General features: G+C 35.1%; 1 protein-coding gene and 1 non-coding gene across 4 annotated transcripts in view; both read left to right on the forward strand.

Annotated features, from left to right (window-relative positions):
* The window catches only part of WASL (WASP like actin nucleation promoting factor), a 67,332-nt gene that overhangs the window by 36,838 nt on the left and 5,895 nt on the right, over positions 1 to 24,599 (forward strand). For 2 of the 3 annotated variants that reach the window (XM_032642822.1, XM_032642821.1), the window contains exons 5-10: positions 2,519 to 2,542; positions 9,873 to 10,041; positions 11,077 to 11,119; positions 12,149 to 12,302; positions 14,127 to 14,144; positions 17,343 to 17,863. In XM_032642822.1, coding sequence (XP_032498713.1) covers positions 2,519 to 2,542; positions 9,873 to 10,041; positions 11,077 to 11,119; positions 12,149 to 12,302; positions 14,127 to 14,144; positions 17,343 to 17,863 — 929 coding nt within the window. The remainder of the gene's footprint in view (positions 1 to 2,518; positions 2,543 to 9,872; positions 10,042 to 11,076; positions 11,120 to 12,148; positions 12,303 to 14,126; positions 14,145 to 17,342; positions 17,864 to 24,599) is intronic. The other variant, XM_032642823.1, reaches the window with a different exon arrangement.
* LOC116759903 lies at positions 8,802 to 8,932 on the forward strand. The gene has a single exon (XR_004351573.1). It is a non-coding gene; the product is annotated as a small nucleolar RNA SNORA18 (small nucleolar RNA).

The following is a 24,599-nucleotide window of genomic DNA, read 5'->3' on the forward strand; positions in this document are numbered from 1 at the left end:
TGTTACATTTTATATATGTTTATTGTTATTTTAATGGGTTTCCGAGAGGAAGGTAATGTAAAAATGAAAATGAAATGAACTAAGTTGTTGCCTTACTTACTGCCATCTTATATATCCCCCTTGTAATGAGTGAATAGGAGAATTATTAGGAGCCTATTGTTTTTTGTTACTTCTTTTTGGGGCCAAGGGTGTTTACCACTTGATTCCATGCTGTGGAAGAATTTAATTCTATGGAATAATTCACGGTTCAGTTCTTATTTCAATGACATGTTGTGGTGCCAGGCCAGGGACTCCCTGGGACTTCTTTTAGTCAAACTGTGTGACTAAATTTTCAATTAAAAAAAAAGTAAAAAATACTTCTTAAAATATAGAATAATTGACTTTTGAAATAGATAGGTCACTTGAAGGTGTCTTTTAACTGGTATGGGAATTCTGTTTTATACAATTCCTAAGCTTTTAGGCATAGTGTTTTCAGAAGCAGAAGATCACAGCATATGGGAGACAGCTGATTGATTGTTGGGTAGCCCCTTCATGCTAAGTCAACCTTCAGCCTTGCCTCTCTTTAACTTAGATGCATGGGGTCCAACTTTTGGAGCAACAAAGAATTAGTGTTTTCTTTTCCTTCCATTAGCCATTTAATGTTGGAAGCCATCTACCATGCCCTCCTTAGGCCTACACTTCTTTAGCTTAACCAGTTCCAGTTTCTTATTCCTCCCATGATATGATTTATAGACTCATCATACTGTATAACTTACAGACTCATCATACTGTATTCAGAGCACTATATACTGTGCTCTGAATGCCCTGTACATTTTTATGTCTTCTTCAAATGATCCAGATTTGAGAAGATGGTCCAGCTCAAATATGATGTCCAGATTTGAACACAGTAATCCAACAGTAGTATGACTAGTACTGTGATACTAAAAACGTCCCCTAATATGATTAAACACTGTTCTGCTAATGTTTCTAGCAAATACATCACACCATCAACTCCCATTCTTGGTTCAACCAAACCTTCTCTTTTTTTCATAAGAATGGCTCTCAAGCCAGGATAGTGTCATGTTTCTTAAGTAATTGCTTTTTAGAACTTATACTCTGAACTTTACATCATCTCAGCATATTTCCATATTTGTGGCATCGCCAATTTAAGAAGTATTTCCTTTGTGGATGCAGAGGTAACATCACCTTGGAAATTGGGGATTTGACATTCATTGACATTAGATAGGATGTGCTTACATCAAATATTTCAGAAAATTACTTCATCAGACCACCAGATGGAGTAATACATTTATATTTCCCATTGCCAGGATTTTCAACTTGTCCCTCAATTAAATCCTATTAATTTTAGGATTGTGGCTGTTTATAAACTAAATATTTTATTATATTATTATTTATGGCTATTTGTCTTATAATTTTGGAAAATTTTGTATTAGAAAAATCTGTGGAAATTATATTTGTTGAAAATTCTTCAACCAGTTTTGAGCTTTCTTGAAACCAAAATTGTGTCAAACCTGGTATGTAAGAGTATGAATGCAAAGAGTTAATAGAAGTTCTCCTGGTATTACTCCTACTTAATTGGCTATAGCTTCTAAGTATTATTTTGGTCTCGCCCATAGCTCAGGCATCTCTAGGTATTTTCATTATCTTTATGCTTTCATTCAGTCCCATAGCTTTGAACACTGTCTATATACTGCTGACTCCCAAAGTTTTCTCCTGTTGACCTCGCCCCTGACTTTCAGACTTGTGTGCTCCAGCTGGGTATCAGAATAGCCTTCAGACCTAGTATGTGTGAGCAGAACACCTGACCCGTGTTCCCCAAGCCCCAGTTCAACCTGCTCCTCCTCCTCTCTTAGCTGTCCCCATCCCAGTAAAAGGCGTTGGCTCCACCTTGTCAGTCTGGCTCACAGTGGTTCTTCATAAACCCTATCAGTGAGTCCCATTTTCTCTATCTTCAAAAACAAGTCCTGGATCTGTCTCACCACCTCTGTTGCTACCACCCTAATCCAAGCTACCGTTGTCTGTCATCGGGACTACCCTAACTCTCACTCGTCTCCCTGCTGTCACTGTATGCCCCCTAGTAGCTCTCTCCCACATAGTAACCAGGCAAAACTTTTAAAAACATAGATTGGATCATGTCACTTCCCCTATTCAAAAGCCTGTAAGAGCTTCCTATCGTATATAGAACACAATCTATATTCCTTAACCCATGCCCTGTGGGACCCTACACGCTCCAGTTCCCTGGTTCTCCTTCTGACTTCTCTCCTTCTGCTCTTCCTTTGGCTCACTGCAGTCCAGTATTATGGTGTTCCTTCATGCTCTTCCCTCCTGAGGGCCTTTCAATATGTTGTTCCCTTTCTTGCTTTATTCAAATGTCTGCTCAAATGTCAGTTCCTCAGAGAAGCTTGTTAACCACTTATATATGGACGTAGGAATAAGACAGTTTAGATGAGTTGATTTTTTATGTTGATTTTTGTATTGCATATGTCTAATAATATTCCTTTAATTTATTTCCTAACAGAGAAAAGACGAGACCCTCCAAATGGTAAGCTCTTTGATAATTATTGATCAAAAAGATTTTAGATTATAATTTAATCCTTGTGGAAACAGGTATCATACATTAATACCTAGTATTTAATATCTACGATTAAATACTGTAGTTTATTGTGTTCTTATTTTAAAATAAATAACAGAGGGGACTTAGAAATGTACTATTCTTTGGCTTTTTTCTAGTATGAGGGAAGACTATAGGGTGAATATCACTATTATATCTTAATTCCTTATTCACAGTTGTTTAAGTTTAGAAATTGTACAACCTGGTCTTAATGTCTTCCTTAAAAGTGGTAAATTTTTATCTAGCATATTTGTTCATTTCCTATTTTCATGTTAGTCTTTTTTCTTCTTATTTCAAAAGATTATTTCACACTGGGAATATAAAACTAGCCCCTTTCAAGAATGAGCACTTAACTATTCTGGTGTGTTTAAACAAATAGTAGCTGTGCCTACTGTGCTGGTGCGTTTAGAACACATAGTAGCTGTGCATAATTCTCCTTAATTTGCTAACGAATACTTGAAGTAATATGGATTCATTTATTTAATATATATATATATATTTATACCAAAGAATAAAAGCAGAATACGAAGGTCCCAGATCTCTAGGGCATAGAGTCTCATCCTGGGCCCCATAAACCCTCGCTGAAACTTTGTGCCAAATATTGTAAGTATATATGTTCTTTTCTCTGGGGAGAGAGGATCCTTGGATTTCATTAGATTGAAATGGGACCCCTGACCCTATGATAGTAAAGAACATTGCTCCAGGAGCCTTCGTTATAATGGGGAATATAGCTGCTGCGTTTTAAAGGCATCTCAAATTCTCTCATCAGAATTTAGAGTGATTATTCAGGGAAACACTTAATATAGTACAGAGTCCTTAATATATGACAACTGTTAGTGGTTGTTGGGTTTTTTTCTTTTAAGCCAATATATTGCCTTCTGATTTTGTCCTTAAATTTGTTTTCCTGATACAAAAACATGAACCAAATATTGCTGTATTAAATTTTGGTTTACTTTAGTATAATTTTAAAAAACTCTGTACCTTCAGTAGTGCTTACCATGTGCCAAGTGTTGTATACTTTGACTTTCTCTTTTAAATGGAAATTTTTAATACGTTATAGGGCTGCTTGGAGATAAATGAAGTAATCAAAGTGTTTAGCATGGTGCTTAATCAGTATAGTTATCATGATGAAGACGATGACAGTGATAACAATAGCAGCTACTATTTAGTGATCACTTACTACCTGCCAGGCACTGTCCAGAAACCATATGAAGTAGCTGCTCTCATCCCTACTTCAGATGAGTAAACAGGCACAAATAGGTAACTTGCTCAGGGTCACAAAACTAGGAAAGTGGAGCAAGATTCAGTCTCAAGTGTTCTAACTCAAGAGCCTGCCCCCTTAACCACTGTGCAGTGTCAAGATGATTTTGAAGGAGAAACTGAGACCTGGAGAGAGTAAGTAACATGCCTTGAGGTATGCAGCTAGTATGTCACAGAAACAAAGGAAGCAGAAGCAGCTGAGCCAGAAGTCCTTCATCCGTGAGCCTTTAATGTGGCGTTAGAATTTTTCCTCCTTGTTCTGTGCTCAATATTTTAATGTCTTTTTAAATTTATTAAACTATTTGGCATTCTGTGAGCATATATTAAATACCAGTGCAGAAGGCTTCCTAGTGGTACCATCTTTGGGGAAAGTAACCTGAGTGAGATTTTAAAGTGTAGATGTTGTACAAATAATATGATTAAAGTTAAGGATGTAAATGTTTCATGATTTTTTAAAAATTTATTCTTTTTAATACATATAAAATATATTTTTGAAAAGGCACCTAATCCATAATAGAATTTGGATATTCTTTATGTGACAATGGTGTCTTACAATTTTATTACCCATAGTAAGAGAGATACTCATAATTAAATGCAGTTTCTTTCTCTGAATTTGTTCTTGGTTTTAAATCTTTAGATCTAAAGTTTTAACCCTTTGATACAGTGGTGCCAAACTTTTTCATTAAATGAGAGGAGAGTTTTAAAAAATGGCATTGTTAAAATGCGAAATTATACAGCATGTCTTGACAATATTTGCATACTTATATATTTTTAAAATATACATAACATAATTATTAATAGAAGTTTTAATATTTTCTGCTGCTGTGCAGTGGGTTGCCTTGCTCTCCTCATGGTGTGGAGACCACTATTTTGCAGGTGGCATATTACTTTTTTGCATTTGCTGCACTGCCACTAGGTGGCAGTGGACACCTTAACTGCCTAGCAGTGTCCATACAGGAGGAGCTTTGTCCCAGATCCTCATTTAGAAGATCAGTTTAGCAAACCTTTTTCACATTGTTAACTATTAAAAAGACACTTTATGTAGAAGTAACATATATTCCTGAAATACAATTCAGTGTCTTCCTCATTAACTCCTAATCCATATATTTTTCTTTTTTTTCTTTATTGGTCAGTCTCACCTTTTAGCCTAGATGCTTTCCAATGATGTGTTCTCAGCTTCATGACTGCTTGACATTAGAGGCCTCTAGGCCCCCTATTTCTCAACTATTTTACCTTGGTGAGAGCTCTCTGCTTTTTATGTAATTAAGGGGAAGACTTTAGTTCTTTTAGTTTTAAAATTAACTAGAAATGCTGTTCAGTGAGAATATTAAAAACTCTTTTCTCTGACAGTTGTCCTTAATCAGAAGAAGATAATTTGTCTTTTGACTGCTTTTTGAAAAAGAAGGGAAACAGTCCCCTTTATTATCTATTTACTTAGTACATGTTCTTAGGATGAGTGTAATTTCAGAAATGGAATAATTAAACTTTACTAGATATGATTTGAGTATTTCCGTTACCATATCTTTCATAAACTTTATTTTAAAATGACTCTGTGCCTTATACAACTTATCACTTTTTTGGTCTGTCACTTTTGAAACAAATATTTAATTGGGCTTTAGAACATTATTTTAAATTTATTTCCTAACATCTTCAAACTGTAAATGACTCTTGTCAACAGAAATATCCAAATACCTAATCTCTTAAATGTGTAAAAAGCCTTTTTTCTAAATTTTGAAAGTTATTTGTAAGTAGTTCTTGAATGATGAACTGTTGGACTGCAAACTAAGAGAACTGATAAATTGGTAAAGAAATAAAATATAACATTTGTAAAGTTAGCATGATCAATCACCTTGTCATTTAACTTTTGTGAAAAAAGTTATAATAGTTAATAATAGAAAGAGTAGTGGAGTAGGAACCAAGATAGCAGAGTCCACCTTTCCCTTTGTCACTAATTATGTGACTTTAGACAGGTCACCTGACTCTTCTTGTCCTTAGTTTTTATCTATAAAATGAAAGATTTAGAAAAGCTCTTTAATTCCTAGCTAATATCAATTTTCTGTACATCTCTGTAATCTGGATTTTTCTATGTAGACTTAATTAAATAATGTTTTAACCAGTACTAATGAAGTTCATGTGTGAGGACACTAAGGAGCTAATGCCACAGCCTTATGAACGGCTTGGTGAATGCATAACAATATATCCACACCTGATTTTGGGGTGGAGAGAGGAGGGGAAACTTTGGTACTCATTCTGCGTATCACTTACATTTATTCCTGTCTTCTTCATCCTTGAGCTTTCTTCAGAGTTGGCTGAGTTATTTTCTCTAGCGAGTTATAAATCAGGCTTATAAGAACCTTAACCTTATTGTTTCCCAGAAAAGAATTTACTGGTTTGGATAATTTAAACTATTAACCTTACCAACTCTATACCATTTAGGACATCCATAGTATAATTGGTTACTTTTATGTAAACTGAAGTAGCATCAAAATGTTTTTATTTTTGTTTTCTTCCTAAAAACTAATTATAATTTTTAAATTTTTGTTTTCATTTTTTTGACATGCCACATGGCTCGAGGGATCTTAGTTCCCTGACCAGGGATCGAACCCCGGCCCCCTGCAGTGGAAGCGTAGAGTCCTAACCATTGCACCGCCAGGGAATTCCCAGATTTTTCATTATTTTTTAATGGTGAATCTGGTTGTTCCTTCATTATTACTATCTGGACACCTATTTCAGGAAGGATGACATGAATAAAGAGAGTGCCTAACTCTGACTTACCTAAATCTGTCTCAAGGAAGTTCTTTAATGTTATTAAGTGTAAAGATAGGAGAGTAGTAATTTGCAACATCTTAATTTGGATGGTGTTGCTGATGATTATTGGTAATGATAAACTATAAGAGGAGAGAAAGCAGAAAGGGAAGAATGAGAAGTGAAAACATATCACTAGATTAAGTCTATGAAAATGTTAGTATCACCCAATTCAACCCTCTAACGCTCAAATTCTGGATATTTTTAATAAGTCCCTTATTTTGTGAAACTACAGTGAATTTTGAAATCTTGAATCTGAACCAATTTGAAAATCCAGTTCTTTATCTACTATTTAATAAGCCTTCTATATTGTTTAACTAACCTTTAACTTTTGATCCAATTATTTTCAGATTATTCCTTGACACTGAATCAGCTTTTAAAGGTTTTATCCGTATTGTTCACTAGCTTCCATTTTTTCCAAGAAGAATTTTTATTTCTTGCCAATATGAGCAACTTCCCATGGAATTTTGTGTGAAATTATAAATAGAACTTTAGACATTTACATATTATACTTATGTAATTAGACTTTGAATATTAAGGGAAAATAGCTGAATTTTGCACCTCTTTCAAAATTGTTTGTCTGATAAAGTGGCAGATGGCATTTATAATTTTATTTTAACTCTATTTTGTCTTTAATAGTAGAGTTGAGGGAGAGAAAATTAGTTATATATAATTTCCCATATAGGTAAATATTTTATTTCAGACAACTTTTATGAATAGGATGCATTTGAGGTTTTCAGCATAATTGAAGAATTATAGTCAAGTTAGCATTTAGTGATCACTCGATATACATTAGCCTGTAATGTCTTGGGATTTCTGTCTGCCATTCTATGCTTGCGTTGGGGATTCCACAGACCACTCTTCCAGTTGGTGATTCATTAGGGCTCACAGGACTGAGCACATAGAGGTACTCATGGCAAAGATTTATTACAGTGAAAGGATATAAAACAAAAATTAACAAAAGGGAAAGACACATGGGGTTAAGTCTGGGGGAAACTACACACAAGCTTCCAAGAGTATTCTCTCATTGGTCACAGGGGATATGCTTAATGTCTCCAGCAATGAATTGTTGCAACACACATGAACTGTTGTCTAAAGAAGCTCAGTGCCTAGGGTTTATTGGGGGCTAGTCACGTGGGCATCTTCTGTCTAGGACATACCAAGATTCTAGACTCCCAGAAGGAAAGCGAGTATTCAGCATAAACCACGTTGTTAGCACAAATAGTTGAGACACAATGAGCCCATCTTATCAGGGGATAATGGGAACCCTCTTGAAATCCTTGATCCTAGATGCCAGCTAAGGACCAACCTTGCAAAGCAGGCCTTTCTAAAGATAGCAGCCTCGGGCCTGCTATGTTGACTGTTTCTCTGCACAGTAGTGATTATATTTTATACAGTATTTTAAAAGTCGTCATTAATATCATCTCAGAGGGATTTGGTCTAATAGGAAGTTATGTCAGAGAATCATATGTTAAAATGGGATCTCTAAGGAACATGTGTTGCCCTTTGGTTAAATTTTTTAAGGAATTTTTAAGATGAATATATTTCGTGCAGACTCTCATACTTTTAAGACCAGAATACTTTTGTGAATTATAAAACAAATTTTTGTGTGCTGCGTTTAGTGTCATTCCTGAAGATGCTATTAATAATACCTGAAGATGCCTGAGATCTTTTTACTGTTGATCCTTGTGGAAGATGGAATGTTTTGAGAATTTTTCTATTTTAAATTTTTGAGCTCTGTACTTCTGCTAGCCAGAGTGTATGTATAATAATGGGGAGAATACTACTAGACTTAAGTATGACAGTTTTGGAAAAAAATGGTAGTAATATTTGTATAAATTTTTTTTCATCATAGACTAATAAAGTTGAAATAAAGAAGTAAGACTAGACTTCTTTACTAGATTTAAAACAAAGTAGATGCTTCTTTTACTCATCCTATGTAATATATATCACTTTACCAATGAGTAATGTGTTGGATGTGAGGCTGTTATAGTCAAAATTTGATGGATCAGATCAATTAAATTTAAATTCTTGTTGAAAATTTATATTCATGAGATTTAATGTTATAAAAAGAGTTTGCTTTGAAATAATGTATCTATGCTAATTTGTTTAAGAATTTATTATAGTTGAGGTCTATCCCGATGGGGCTTTTTCTGTAAGCCTACATCATTGGAAACGCCTCATAGATTAACTGCGTGGTTTCCTTTACTCATAGAACTACCTGTTAGATCTGTGGGAAAGAACTACAAGACAGAGCTGCCAAGTAAACTGTGAAAAACCTAACAAACTTTTTATCTTAGGTATTGGCATATCCCAGTGATCTGTACTGTTCTAGGGTGTGATGGCTTAGGAGTGAATATGATTTGAACCTAATACGTTTTTAGAGGGTGTCAAATTCAGAACCAGGCAGATCCATCTCCTGACGCTAAACATGGTCCTAAAGTAAATTGCTTGAGGAAATTGGATCCCAAAGATTACAGGTGGGGAATTTTGAAGTGTGTCCATATTTCATTGGAGATCAAAGAAGCCTAACTAAAAGAATTGTGGGCTGACTCACATGATAACTCCTTTTTGAAAGGGCTGTTTTATCTTGAAGATTATGAGTTTGGAGGAACTAAGGTGATTGGCAGTGGAAAGAATCAGAATGTGTGAAATTCCTTAAAAATTTATTGACTTAAATAACTTTGTGTTACACATAATAAAAAAAAGAAAACCCTTTACACTTTGTGCGGAAAGTCAGCATATATTTTTGGCTCGAAGTGTCTCTAATGTTTTCTGTGGAGGGAATAATAACATTTATCAGTTATAGTTCTGATGTGCCTTAGACATAAAAAATTGGGGGGGGCGGTGGCTGCTCACCTTATGAAATTCTTTTGCCCTTGCTCTGTTTTGGGCATATGCATCTGCTTTGCTTTCTCTTTTGCTTTTTCACTTCAGGTAACTGATGGTATAATCTGTAAGAAAGTTATATGGAATTAAAGACAGACACTTAAAAAAAAAAGAATTTATTATAGACTTTGGAAATATAGGAATTTTTGAAATTATAAAAAATTAACATGCAGGTTTAAAATTTAAATAATTTATAGTAATGAAGTGGTCCTACCGCAGGAAAAATATATTTAAATTATAAATTATGATTGTAATAATTGTTATCTTAAATTACATCCCTTTTATATTATTTTGACTTTATTTGCAGGTCCTAATCTACCCATGGCAACAGTTGACATAAAAAATCCAGAAATTACAACAAATAGATTTCATGGTCCACAAGTCAACAACATCTCCCATACCAAAGAAAAGAAAAAAGGAAAAGCTAAAAAGAAGAGATTAACTAAGGCAGATATTGGAACACCAAGCAATTTCCAGTAAGACAGTTCTTTTATTATTCTTATCTTTACTTTTGATTTACTCGTTTCTGCTCTTGATTTTTTAAATTGTTAGAAAGTTTGGTTTGCTTTTTGGGAGAACCCTTATATTTATCATTTGCATACCTCTTTAGCTATAAATTTTGTTGGAGTTTTTTAAAGGCTATTGCTCAATAGATGTTTCATTAATCTTAGTTTATTTACTTTTCCACCCATGAGAAAAGAAAAATTAGAGTTGTTTTTTCAACTAATTGTTGGACATGAAAAGGAAATCTCACTTTTCCCTATAAATGATATTTGGAAATTGCCTAAAGGCATTGTCCTAATCTGTTTGGGCTGCTAACAGAATACAATAGACTGGGTAGCTTATAAACAACAGAAATTTATTTCTCACAGTTCTGGAGGCTGTGAGAAAGGAAGAGGCAGGCAAGATTCGGTGTCTTGTGAGGTCCCACTTCTTGGTTCATAGACAGCCATCTTCTCACTGTGTCCTCACATGTTGGAAGAGGGCGAGAGAGCTCTCCAGGACCTCTTTCTTAAGGGCACCAATCCCATTCTTGGGGAATCCACTCTCATGACCTCCCCAAATCCTCATCTCCAAGAACTATCACATTGGGGATTAGGTCTCAAGATAGGAATTTTCGGAAGACACACTCAGTCTATAGTAGGCATCAAACCTTTGGTATTTATTTGACATTTTTCAAGCATTCTCTTATCCATTATTTCATTACTTAATTACAAAACTCCTGTCCTCTCATACATATAATGCTTGTGTTCTTATGCTAGTTTGTCAGTTAAGGAAATGGATACTCAGAAAGATTGTGTAAAAATGTTACGGCTCAATTAGTAGCAGAGCCTGGGCTAGAATCCTGGTTTCTTGACTACTTGTATGGTTTTACCCTGAATATGGTTATGTCTATGAGAACTGTTAGTTCAGGCCAAAAATTCACTGAGTGGATTGGATTTCATATATATTAGGTTTTTAATACCATTTATGCATTTTATTTTTCTATATTTTTCTATCTACTGCTTTAGGCACATTGGACATGTTGGTTGGGATCCGAATACTGGCTTTGATGTAAGTGTCTTTTCAAGCCATAAGCATTATTATTCTAAATATGTGGGAATGTCATGGCCTATCTTTAGACTTTTATTCTTATTCATTTTTGTTAACTCTAGTGTTTATTGGAATGTGCTTGTATTTATGTTCATATTCCACTGAGGTTTTAAATCATAGACTGTTCTATCATTGATGGCTAAGTCTCTAAAGAGAAAGTTTTTTTTTAACTCCTTGGCTTTATCTACTATAATGTAAAAACTCTATGTTTTGAAAGCCAAGAGAAGAAAATTATTTCTGCAGAGTGATCATTCGAGGGGAATATATGCCAAATTACTGGAAAGTACTATAATAAAATTCTGAATATCCAATTGTTAAAATTATCTAGATCTTTTTATTCTATTCTTTTTGGCAATTTCATCATTCATTAATTTATAGCATTGTGAGCAAAATAGTTGGAACTTGGTTACCTAAGTTACGTATTTAACATTTGGCAGATAATCAGGGTTTGGAAAAATTATTTGAAAAGAAATATTATTTGTGATTGGGGTCAAAAATTATTTTGGTTATTTTTGTTAGAACTACAATGTTAACACCACAATGTTTTTGAGTGCCTCTTTGTGTTGGGCACTGTACAGGGTGCTTGGGTCATAAAGAGGTCCTTGACCTCAAATTTTCAAATGATTTACTTTTTTTGTGGTATTTGTGATTATACCTAAATCTTATTTAGGACCAGGTGGAATAGTAGGTGAGCATTAGAGATGTCTGAGTCATGAAAGGATTAGTAAAACTTTAAATGAGATGCCTTCTTTTTAAAGGTAGGGAACAAAGAGATGAGATAAAATATAAAACCTCTTCTTTGTTCTTATCTTTTCTATTTTTTGTAAGACAGTTTAGTTAGCATATAAATAATCTAACTATATTAAAAATTTATAAATATAAAAGAAAATAATTTCATAAAGGGCATAGATATGAGAATAATATTTCAACTTGCTATTGTAAAAAATTTGACATAGGTTTTATAGTTAGCAGTTATTTTGTCTGTTGTAGCTGAATAATTTGGATCCAGAATTGAAGAATCTTTTTGATCTGTGTGGAATCTCAGAGGCACAACTTAAAGACAGAGAAACATCAAAAGTTATATATGACTTCATTGAAAAAACAGGAGGTGTTGAAGCTGTTAAAAATGAACTACGAAGGCAAGGTAACTTTTATTTCTATTCAGGCATTCTGATTTTTTTTTTCTTTTGAACCTTTTGAGGTCAGTTTCATGGACGACAGCTACATACATTCACGTGAACCTTCCTTAAGCAGAATGTTCAAATTTATGGAGAACTAGTTTGGCCCAGTGTACTGTGTTTTACATTATTTCAGTATAATTGAAAAACTTGTCAAGGCTTTCCTTATTATTAAAAAGTCTTACATTAAATTAATGAAAATTCATACAAAATCCTCTGGCTATTTGTTTTAGAATAAAAAATAATAGTTGCGTAATATTTCACTTACTGAATCTTAGAGACCACTATCAATGTTGTTTTTATTACAATTCAGAAGTAGTAATTTAAATATAATCATGAATTCTGTAATGTATAATAAGCATTTTCAGAATATAACTAATGAAAAATCTATTTATTTTGAAATACATCTTTTTTCTTGGCTAAAGTATAAAATTTGTCATTTGGTACCTGAGAGCACAAACAACTTGCAGCCTTTTAAGATCTGATATTTTATTTAAATCACCTTGTTTTTTGGTCATATCTTAATAATTATCACAATAAAATGCAAATACAGTTAATTCTGAGTTTTCTAATATGACTGTTATCTCTTTGCCACCTTATTCATTTGGGGTTACTTTTCTTCTTCCTAGTCTTTGCATACTCATGATAGATAGTGTAGCAAAACAAAAGCTCCAGTTAATCATAGCATTCTTCTGAAGAATTTAACTCATTTTCAATTAGGTATTTGACTTACCTGTATCTTTTTCACTGCTGATGTTCATTCATTCATATATTCAGTAAACATTGTTATGTCAGCACTGGTCTCTACTCAGGATATTTAGATATAAAGGTACGGTTTCTGCCCCCAGAAATCTTAGTCTGGTGTGACAACAGGTATATAAACAAGTATACAGTCATAATTACTGTTGTGGAAACACAGTGCTACTTCCACTGAAACTAGTATGATGCTAATTTATCTTATTTCATGGAAAGATTACATTTCCAAATTCTGTGGATTTTTAATAAAAACATCTGGGGCACAGCAACATTATTGTTTTTTAATGTGGCCAGAATGAGTTGTAGTTACAGTTAGTATACAGATGATGGAAGGTCTTGAGGACCCCTAGTTTGTTCCTTGACTCTCTTTTTCTCCACTGTTACCACTCACCTTCACCTTATACCAAAATATTTTCAGGGTCTCTCTGAGTTCTCTGAATTTATAAGTTTATAAATACTCTTGACATTTGTTAGTCCATACTGCTGCCCTCTCACCTGAATATCTGTAACTGAGAGTTGTCTGTATTAATTGAGTTTGTTTTTTAAACTTATTATTACTGCTTTTTATTCTAATTGCTTTTAAAACATCAGATTAGGCAAGGTCTTTCCTCAATTAAATTACCTAAAACAAAAAATATTCACAGGCATTACATAAAACATGCTTTGGGAACTTATACTCAAGATTCATATACTCAAGAATCTAACTCCCAGTTTGAAACCTTTTAGACAACCAAGATTGATTTTATAGAAGGTACATTTTTTTAGAGGAAGAATAAAAAGATTAATGATTTTTATTAAGGAAATGTTTTCAAGGCAAAACATATAGTGTGTTCAGAAGTATGAAAAAAAATTAGAGACAGAGAAGTTTATGAAGTTATCATAAAAATACATTTTGTAAAACTTAAATCTCTTGAAATTTATTTTGTAAAATCATGTAATCAAATTTGTAAAAAGTAGGAGACCTTGTGTATGTTTTTGTGTGGGTGTCTTTGCAATTGTTTGAAGTCCATTAATTTTTAATAATCTGTTCTTAGGTCCACCACAGTGGAGTGGTATGTATGGGGGATGTTATTTGGCCCAGTGTACTAAATTATGCATGTGTTTATTTTCAAAGAAGCTACAACTCATTTATCCTGCCTCCAAATCTAACATCCAGTAAGGTTTTCTGCCTTCTATTCAAACTAACGTTTGGGGCTGTGTAACTAATGTTACATAGATGCTAAAGTAAAAAAGGAAGTTTATTTCTATATGAGTCAGAGCTCATATTTCATCTGTAATTTAGATAATTTTTTTGAAATTCTGTGGATTACCTCTTAACAGCACCACTGTTTTTATTATTACTTAATATACTTATTTTTAGTGATTGCTTTTCACACTTGGCATTATTTCAATAACCTACATAAAATATACTTATATTTTTACATTAATTTGGGGTAGTGGGGAGGACTAAACATAAGCAAACATGCAGTTATAAATGACTATTCAGAGAGTTGTTAGTATTCCCATAAGTTTAAATTTGTCTTGAATAATACTTGCCTGGTTTACTTCATCTTCATGAGAGTAGTTTCCTGAATTCTATAAAACTACATTTCTTTTAAATATTAGTTATATTTATATTATTTTACAATTTCTGCTTATAATTCCCTTAAATAAATATCTAGAGTTATCTACCAATTACTCTTAATATTAATTTGATCTGAAATAATATCTGAAAGTTAAGTATATCAACTTTGCTTTATAGTGCAGCATCAAGACGGGGTTTTTTCCATAAGCCTCAGTCTTTCCTCTTTTCTAACTAAGCTTTGATAGTAAGAACAGTTTTATTTGTTGTAACTTTTGTGTCATGCTTTTTACTTTATGTATTTATTAAATATCTAAGAACTATCATTGTCATTCTGATTCTGGTGTTTGTGTGACTCAGTTTTGAAAATCTGTAGGCCGCCAGACTTTCTCACAGTGGTGTGTGATCTGCTCAGCAGACATTTTTGTGCATGTGAACCTAACTAACTAACGTGCCGTCTCTCCTCTCCTCCTGTTTTAATTCTTTCACATTTTTACCTTGGTATGATATGGCATATGTTTTGCATACTTTCCTTTTTTTATGTAGGCATAGTACAGATTGTAAAAATAGAAAGTTGGTAATAGATGTTTTCCTCATGAAAATATAGAGATGTTTCCACTCACTTTTCAGATAATAGAAATGCTGAACTTGTGCTGTACCCAAACTTGGTGCAGTTGATAATTTATTCACTATCAATTAAGGCTCTCCCTTTGCCTGAACAATAATTTACTGTCTCCTTGAATAGGTATTAGCTGAATCCCAAATTATTCCAATAAATGTGCTTATTCGCAGTTCAAAAGAACTTTAAATCTATCTATTGAAGAGATACATCATTGTACATAGAAAAGATTATGGTTCCAGAGTCCTTGTGAAACCACAGGAAATGATGGACTAATACCTTTTCTAGTAGAATAGAGTGGGTCCTTTTCCTCTTGATTAACAAACAACTAAATCATAAAAATGCTAGTTCAGAAAACATTGTTTTTTGAAATGTAAACCTCAGCTGATTAAAATGAAATCTTTGTATCTGCTTGAAGGATTTGATGTACTGTCTTATTCAGGGAGTGTACATAATATACACATGCCGTATCCTCTTGGTTTTACCCTGTTATTACAAATTATGTTAGGAAAAGAATTTGGTTTTAGCAAGTTTAAATCTCCTTGCCTTGGATCTGGTGAGAAAATTAGGTGAACCTTAGCTGCAACACCCAGATCTCCAGTATGCCTTGAGTGTAAATCATAGGAACTTCCCTCAGTGATGGCCTGTATCCAAGTAGGATGACTGTCCTGTTTGCAGCTATATATTATTTCCAGTTTTAAAAGTTTCTATGCCAGGAGACAGTACCCTTGTGAGCTTTGGCCTTTCCGTATATTTCATCTAATGTTTATGACTATATTTGATAGCATATTTTAGAGTGTATTTCCCATGATAGTCCCAAATAAAATCAGAAGATAATGTTTGATTTCCTTTGAACTGAGGGGGGCTTTTTCTTCTCTGGTATCATTGCATTATTGAGCATCTGAGCCTATTATTATTTGAAATTAAGGTAGGTATTTTGATTATATAGATTGTAGAAATATCCATCAATAATATATTAGTTTGTACCAGTAAATACAAGTAGCTGTTATGGGTTTTAGGATTTCTTTATTCCTAAAAATAGTTGTTTTTTTCTAGTCACTCTTTAAATGAATGGAGAAATAATGAAGTTCATTATTATGTAAGTTTGTGTATGCTGTTGGTAAAATCATGTCTCTAGAGATGTGATAAATTTTGTACTTTGAATTTGTTTCTCTATTTTAGCTTACATATTCCCTTAAGTAAAATAAGAATGTATATGTCATTACTACCAGGATAATGTTAATATTTTATTAATAACTTTAATTTTACAGTGTTTAGAAATTCTCAGTTAATTTGTTAATGGATAAGTAGTTGAACATTTCAGCTGAGCAACCAGCCTCCCTTAATGCCATCACTGGAATTGCTGACCATCTTTTATTAATGTAGTACAACAGATACAATATATACATGATATATTGTATTATATATCACTATAATATATATTTATTACATAACTTGTATTATATATTATTATATGTTCTATACATGTAAAAATGTAGGACAATATAAATTACAAATGTAAGTTAGGTGACAGATTTACATTGTCAAAAAGTTTGAGTTTAGCTCAGATTAACTTGAATAAATTCTAATAGATTATACTACATTAACTATTTAATTCTGAATGTAAATTAATTTTATAAAACAACTAAATATACTTGATTCTTTAAAGAGGGAAGGTATCCATTAATTTTTATGAAAATGTAAAATGTCGCTTATTGCCCAAAGTGTTTGATATCATTGTTATAGTTTTATTATTATTACATAAAAATGTGTTTATCCCCTTACCTTGATAAGTGGTGCTGATTCCTAAAAACTAAATTCTATTTTAGCTAGTATGTTTTTCAGGATAGACAAGGAAGGTGATCTTCAGGCCGAGTAGTCCCAAACAGAGTTGTAAGATATCATCTGTGCCCAGATATCTTTGTAAAGTAACATACAAAGATGAGGCCTCTTTTTTCCCCCTCATATTGTTTTTTTTTAATACATGTTGAAATGAGCCGATTTTTCAGTATCATGTTTGCGGGGTGGGGAGGGAAAGCATGCTTTTCTTTTTTTCTGTTTTCATTGCAGCACCACCACCTCCACCACCGTCCCGGGGAGGGCCGCCTCCTCCCCCGCCGCCTCCGCACAGCTCGGGCCCTCCTCCCCCTCCTGCCCGGGGAAGAGGGGCTCCTCCCCCTCCCCCTTCAAGAGCTCCCTCGGCTGCGCCGCCACCGCCGCCTCCGTCCAGGCCAGGTGTCGGGGTGCCTCCGCCACCGCCAAACAGGATGTACCCCCCCCCTCCTCCGGCCCTTCCCTCCTCAGCGCCTTCCGGGCCGCCGCCACCTCCTCCGCCAATGTCGGTGGCGGGGCCGGCGGCACCGCCCCCGCCGCCTCCACCTCCCCCGCCGCCGGGGCCGCCACCTCCCCCCGGCCTCCCTTCCGATGGTGACCATCAGGTTCCAACTTCTGCAGGAAGCAAAGCAGCTCTTTTAGATCAAATCAGAGAGGGTGCTCAGCTAAAAAAAGTGGAACAGAACAGTCGACCGGTGTCCTGCTCTGGAAGGGATGCGCTTTTAGACCAGATACGGCAGGGTATTCAGCTGAAATCTGTAAGTAATCTGTTCCTTTCGGTTTAGAGTGCCTGTCTTAGTGGAATTTTTAAGCAATTATAAGACATCTTTGGAAAAAATTTTTTTACTTTTTCTCTTGGTGTGTGTTTTTCCAACCCTTACATACCCTAAAATGTGTAAGTTTATACCTTTACCTGTGTGGTCCATACTTCTGTATCAAAATATCACCCCAGAAAGTTCCCTCATGCCTCTCCCTTCTGATTTCTATCACCATAGGTTTAGTTTGCCTATTCTAGAACTTCATATAAAGAATATTGCACTATGTTTGCAATCTGTCGTTCTACACTTTTAAATAAATTTTAAAGAAAAATCTTTATTAAACTATACAGAAGTAAAAATAGCCCTGTTGAAACCAATTGTAATCATTTTGGCAAAGTCAAACCATTAACTTTATGAAAACTAAACCATATTTTAAAGTTTCTGTGTCTGAAATTTAGATGAGTAGAGAATCAGACTCCACAGAAAATTCAAAGAGTTCTAATTAGAATTTCTATAGTGACAGATAATTTTGGATTCTCGGAATTGGTTGAGGTCATCGTTTCATCTTCCAGAGCAGAGGTTGGCAAACTTTTTTTTTAAAGGACCAGATAGTAAACATTTTAGGCTTGCAGGCCATATGGTATCTGTTAACAGCTGCTCAACTCTGCTATTATACCACAAAAGCAGCAGCTGTAGACAGCACATAAGTGAGTGGGCATGATTGTGTTCTATAAAGCTTTATTTATGGACACTGAAATTTGAATTTCATGTAATTTGCACATATCACAGATATTCTTCTTTTGTTTTCTTTCAACCATTTAAAAATGTGTAAAAAATCATTCTTAGCTTTAAAAAAGTTATACAAAAACAGGGGACAGGCTAGATTTGGTCCATGGCAGTAGTTTCCTGACCCCTGACCTAGAGCCTAACCTGGCTAACATTCACATGCTTCCTCTGGGCCTTTATGTGTGGTCTCTCAGTTCCAGGAGGAACATTTGCTCTGCAGGGCTTCAGGCAGGTTATGGATGGTAGATTTTTCTATGAAGTAAATGGAGCTGAAAGGAGATTTTAATTGAAAATTATTTTGCAACGTGTAGAGAATTATGATAACTTACTAAATCTCAGAAGCTTTAGCTAGGAAGAGAATGTTGGCTAGGGAACACAGCTAATCGAATGAAAGCATTTAAACATCAACCTAGCACAGATTTAAGAAACTTCTTTAAAATGTGTCTACATCTTTTCTTAATATGTATTCAGGATGATACTTAGATCAGCCTGTGAACAATCACCTCTGCTCCCTCTCCCCATTTAGTTCAGACTACAGGTTTCTCAGGAGCAGTTGAAGAACTTTGAATAGTTGTTGGTGGGGGGAATTATTGTCAAAATGACCACAGCCCAGGTGAATAGCAGATTTTAATGGGGTCATATACTTTAGAATTTCAAATATATAAGTTGACCCTTGGACAGCAATGGGAGTTAGGGGTGCCAGCCCCCTGAACAGTCAAATCTGTGTATAACTTTTGACTCCCCAGAACTTAATTACTAGTGGCCTACTGTTGACTGGAAGCCTTACCAATAACATAAACAGTTAATTTAACACATATTTTGTATATGTATTATATACTGTATTCTTACAACAAAGTAAGCTAGAGAAGGGAAATGTTATTAAGAAAATCATAAGGAAGAGAAAATACATTTATAGTACTGAACTGTATTTAACGATGCTGTAAGTAACGATGCTGTAAGTTTACATCATCTGTTTACAAGATGAATAATCTATCTGTTACCTACATCAATTTGGTCAATATTGTCTTATTAATATAATACAGACACTGTAGATGTTATATGTAATACTAACAGTAGACATCAAAAATGAAAAGAATGTGAGAAATTTATATTTATTTACACATATAATAATTCACGCAGCGTTAACAGAGAGGCAGCCATATGATTGCTTTATAGTAGCCTAGCATATTCTATGTGGTTGCTTCACAGTAGCTAGCCTATATACTAGTGAATGAATTGCTATAAAATTTTTATGGCATATGTTAGTACAGTCATATTCATAATACTGTATTGGGAACATTGTTATATTTTTTTTCAAAAACCACTTGCCTGTGAAGGTAGGCAGATACGCAGTTTCTCCAGTTACGAGAGAGAGGGGCATACTGTATGGTAATGTAGTTCTTCAAAGGCAAAGTTGTAAAACAGTAAGAAAACTAACACAGTATTAATTTTATATTAAATATCCCTCACCTTACGCCTATGTAAGGAGCGGCTATCCACTTCAACTCTTACACACAGTGTTCTACATGATGAATACTTAGGTGATGATGATGATGACACAAAAATATTTCATACAGTTCTTGCCATATACTTATTAGATTTTCACACAGAGACACATACACAACAGATAAATTTATTAACTGTACAGCATGATGATTACTATTCATTAAGTGGAAGTAGGTCATCGTAAAGGGCTTCATCCTTGTTGTCGTCACGTTGAGCAGGCTGAAGAGCAGGAGGAGGAAAAGGAGGTGTTGGTCTTTCTTGCTGTCTCAGGAGTGGCCTCAATGGAAGAGGTGGAGGGAGGGGTAAGGGGAGGCAGGAGAGGCAGGCATACTAATTTTATAGAGCTATATCATACTGGGTTGGCCAAAGAGTTTGTTCGGTTTTTCCCGTAAGATGGCTCTAGTAGTGCTTAGGTTGTCTTTAACTTCATTCAAAACAATTTTATTAGATTGTATTGTGACAGCTGTCATATCAGCGTGCATTAAAAAAAAAAAACTTACCAAAAATTGGTGAATTTTTGTGTAGCCGTTTTAATATTGAAAATGAAAGAAAAACAACATTTTCAGCATATTATGCTTTATTATTTCAAGAAAGGTAAAGACACAGCCAAAACGTAAAAAAAGACTTGTACAGCGTATGGAGAAGGGGCTGTGACTGATAGAATGTGTCAAAAGTGGTTTGCGAAGTTTCGTGCCAGAGATTTCACGCTGGATGATGCTCCACGGTCAGGGAGACCAATTGAAGTTGATAGCGATCAAGTCAAGACATTAACTGAGAACAATCAGTGTTATACCACACTTGAGATAGCCGACATACTCAAAATATCCAAATCAAACGTTGAAAATCATTTGCACCAGCTTGGTTTATGTTCATCGCTTTGATGTTTGGGTTCAACGTAAGTTAAGCGAAAAAAACCTTCTTGACCATATTTCCACATGCAATTCTCTACTGAAACATAACGAAAACATTCCATTTTTCAAACAAATTGTGATGGGCAATGAAAAGTGGATACTGTACAATAATGTGGAATGGAGGAGATTGTGGGGCAAGCAAAATGGACGACCACCAACCACACCAAAGGCTGGTCTTCATCCAGAGAAGGTGATGTTGTGTATATGGTGGGATTGGAAGGGAGTCCTCTATTATGAGCTCCTTCCAGAAAGCCAAACAATTAATTCCAGCAAGTACTGCTCCCAATTAGACCAACTGAAATCAGCCCTTGACGAAAGCATCTGGAATTAAGTCAACAGAAAACGCATCATCTTCCATCAGGATAATGCAAGACTGCATGTTTCTTTGATGACTAGGCAAAAACTGTTACAGCTTGGCTGGGAAGTTCTGATTCATCCTGCATATTCACCAGACATTGCACCTTCGGATTTCCATTTATTTCGGTGTTCATAGAATTTTTTTAATGAAAAAAAATTTCAATTCCCTGGAAGACTATAAAAGGCACCTGGGACAGTTCTTTGCTCAAAAAGATAAAAAGTTTTTAGAAGGGCTTCCCTGGTGGCTCAGTGGTTGAGAGTCCGCCTGCTGATGCAGGGGACACAGGTTCGTGTCCTGGTCAGGGAAGGTCCCACATGCCGCAGAGCGGCTGGGCCCGTGAGCCATGACCGCTGAGCCTGCGCGTCTGGAGCCTGTGCTCCACAACGGGAGAGGCCACAGCGGTGAGAGGCCCGCATACTGCCAAAAAAAAAAAAAAAAAAAGTTTTTAGAAGATGGAATTATGATGTTGCCTGAAAAGTGGCAGAAGATAGTGGAACAAAAGGATGACTGCATTGTTCACTAAAGTGCTTGGTGAAAATGAAAAATGTGTCTTTTATTTTTACTTGAAACCAAAGGAACTTTTTTGGCCAACCCAATAATTCCTTGTTTTAGTTTTAGTACCCATATCATAGAAGGGTCCATGTTGTAAAGGAAGTCAAACGCAGTCTTGAATAATCCAAGAACCCTTCTTCCAGATTGTGTCATGTCCATTTGTTTTCCTGGCACTGCTTCTTCTACATTTTCTTCATCATCATCTGGCACTGGTTTGGAAACACTCATCTTCATCAAGTCATCTTCTGTTAATTTTTCTGGTGTGGTATCTGTTAGCTCTTTTATTTCTCCAAGATCCATATCTTGAAACTCTTCACCACCACTGCCACCACCCCCCGCCACCTTTTTTGCCATATCAATGATCTCTTTCATGATTTCCTTGCTTGGCTCTGTTGTAAATCCTATGAAGTCATATAGAACATCTGGACACAGTTTCTCCAGCAGGAATTTATTGTTTCGGGCTTGATGGCTTTCACCACATTTTCTGTAAGAACAATGGCATCTTCAATGATGTAATCCTTCCAGACTTTTCATGATGTTCTCTCTCTCGGAGTTCTCTTCTATAGTTGACAGTTCTTCACATAGAGTACCAGGTGTAATGAGCCTTAAAGGTCTTTATGACCCCCTGATCTAGAGGCTGAATTAGAGATGTTGTGTTGGGGGCAAGTAGACCACTGTGGTGTTGAAGTCATGGGGTTCTGGGTGGCCTGGGCGCTCTCCAATATCAAAAGGACTTTATAAGGTGGTCCCTTACTGGCAAGGCACCTCCTAACTTCAGGGACAAAGCACTGATGAAACCAATTCAGAAAAAGTGTTCTCCTTGTCCAGGCCTTTTTGTCATCTAACCAAAAAGACTGGCAGCTGGTGTTTATCTTTTCCCTTCAACAAGAGTTAGCAAATTTATAGATAAGGGCAGTCCTGATCATAAACCTGACTGCATTTGCACAGAACAGCAGAGTTAACCTATCCCTCCTCAATCCTGGTGCTTGCTTCTCTTCCTTACTTATAAGTGTCCTTTGTGGCATTTTTCTTCCAGGGCACTTCTAGGGCACTTTCGTCTACATTTAAAACCTATTCAGGCAGATATCCTTTCTCCTCTATTATTTTCTTAATGGCATCTGGGAACTCCTCTGCTGCCTCTTGGTCGGCAGAAGCTGCTTTTCTTTTAAAGGCAAACCTCTTTCTAAAATTATCAAACCGTCCTTTGCTGGCATTAAATTTTCCAGCTTTAGATCCTTCACCTTCCTTTTCATTTAAGTTGTCATGTAATGACTTCACTTTTTCTCAAATCATTAGAGTCTATAGGTATGCCTTTCTTATAGCAATCCTGCATCCACATGGAAGCTGCATTTCAATATGAGATATAAAGTTATTTCACAAAAAGTGCAAGGTTTTTGCACCTGATGATATAGCTGCAGCGATGGTTTCATGAGTTTCTTGTTCTTTTTTTTATTATGGTCCTTAATGCCGGATTCATTTATCTTGAAACAGTGGGCAGCTGCAGCTGCAGCCCTCAGTCTACGATACATATCACACAGTTCAGCTTTTTCTTGTAATGTCATGACTTCTCCGCTTCTTGGGAGCACTTCCAGCATTACTAGTGGTGCTTAGTATGGGTCCTGTGGTTTTGGTCAAGGTTTGCAGTATTGCACTAAATACAATGAAAAATACACGAGAACTGCGAGAGATCACTTTTTACTGTGATACGCAATTTATTGGAGGGACAAACTGCTCACGCTAATAACATCACAGGGAGTGTTAAGCGTATACTCACAACACTTGAGCATACTGAAATAGCAGTAGGAGGTGGGTACAAAATTATTACAGTAGTACAATGTGCACTGCAGTCAATCTTATGCAGTTATGATTTAAAACTGCATCTTTATGTTTGTTTACATTTCTCTCAACAGGGAATGGTGCCGTGTACAGTCGGTGTATAAGCTTTAATAAATTCTATCTTTTTATAATAGATACTTGTATATATTTTATGGTAGTAAATGATAAAATAGATGTGTATATATGTTTTATGCAATCATGACATATCTAACTTTTTCTTAATTTTTTCCATACTTCTAGGCAGTGTGATTCATCTGTAAGTTTTTTCAAATGTAGCTAATCTTTAAAAAGTTTTCCAATATATTTGTTGAAAATAATCTGCATATAAGTGGACCCATGCAGTTCAAACTCGTGTTGTTCAAGGGTCAACTATGTGTGTGTGTGTGTGTGTGTGTATGTAATTATTTAGTATAGCTGTGCTATTTCATTTTTAATTATACCAGTATCATCCCAGGGACAAAGTTAACAAAATGACTGTTCTGTATAAACGACTGCTCATTTTCGTCAGAGTGCACATACAGCAATAGTTTCTAAATTGTATTTTTTTTTCTAAATCTCTACAAACTTCCTGTAGTCTCTTTTTTAATGAGTGTTGGAATCAGGGATTATTTTATATAGAAATTAGATTTTAATGAGACCCCTTAATATTGATTTTTTTCCCCCAAATGTAGTTTATATTAGGTAAAGTAGTTTAGTTAGGGATAGTTAGTTGCCTTGTGAGGTACATTTTGAAAGCTACGCATCTGATCTCCTCCTCCTACATGATATGAGAAGGAAGGTTCATTTT

The sequence above is a fragment of the Phocoena sinus genome, chromosome 9 (genome assembly GCF_008692025.1).
Source record: "Phocoena sinus isolate mPhoSin1 chromosome 9, mPhoSin1.pri, whole genome shotgun sequence".
NCBI lineage: Eukaryota > Metazoa > Chordata > Mammalia > Artiodactyla > Phocoenidae > Phocoena > Phocoena sinus.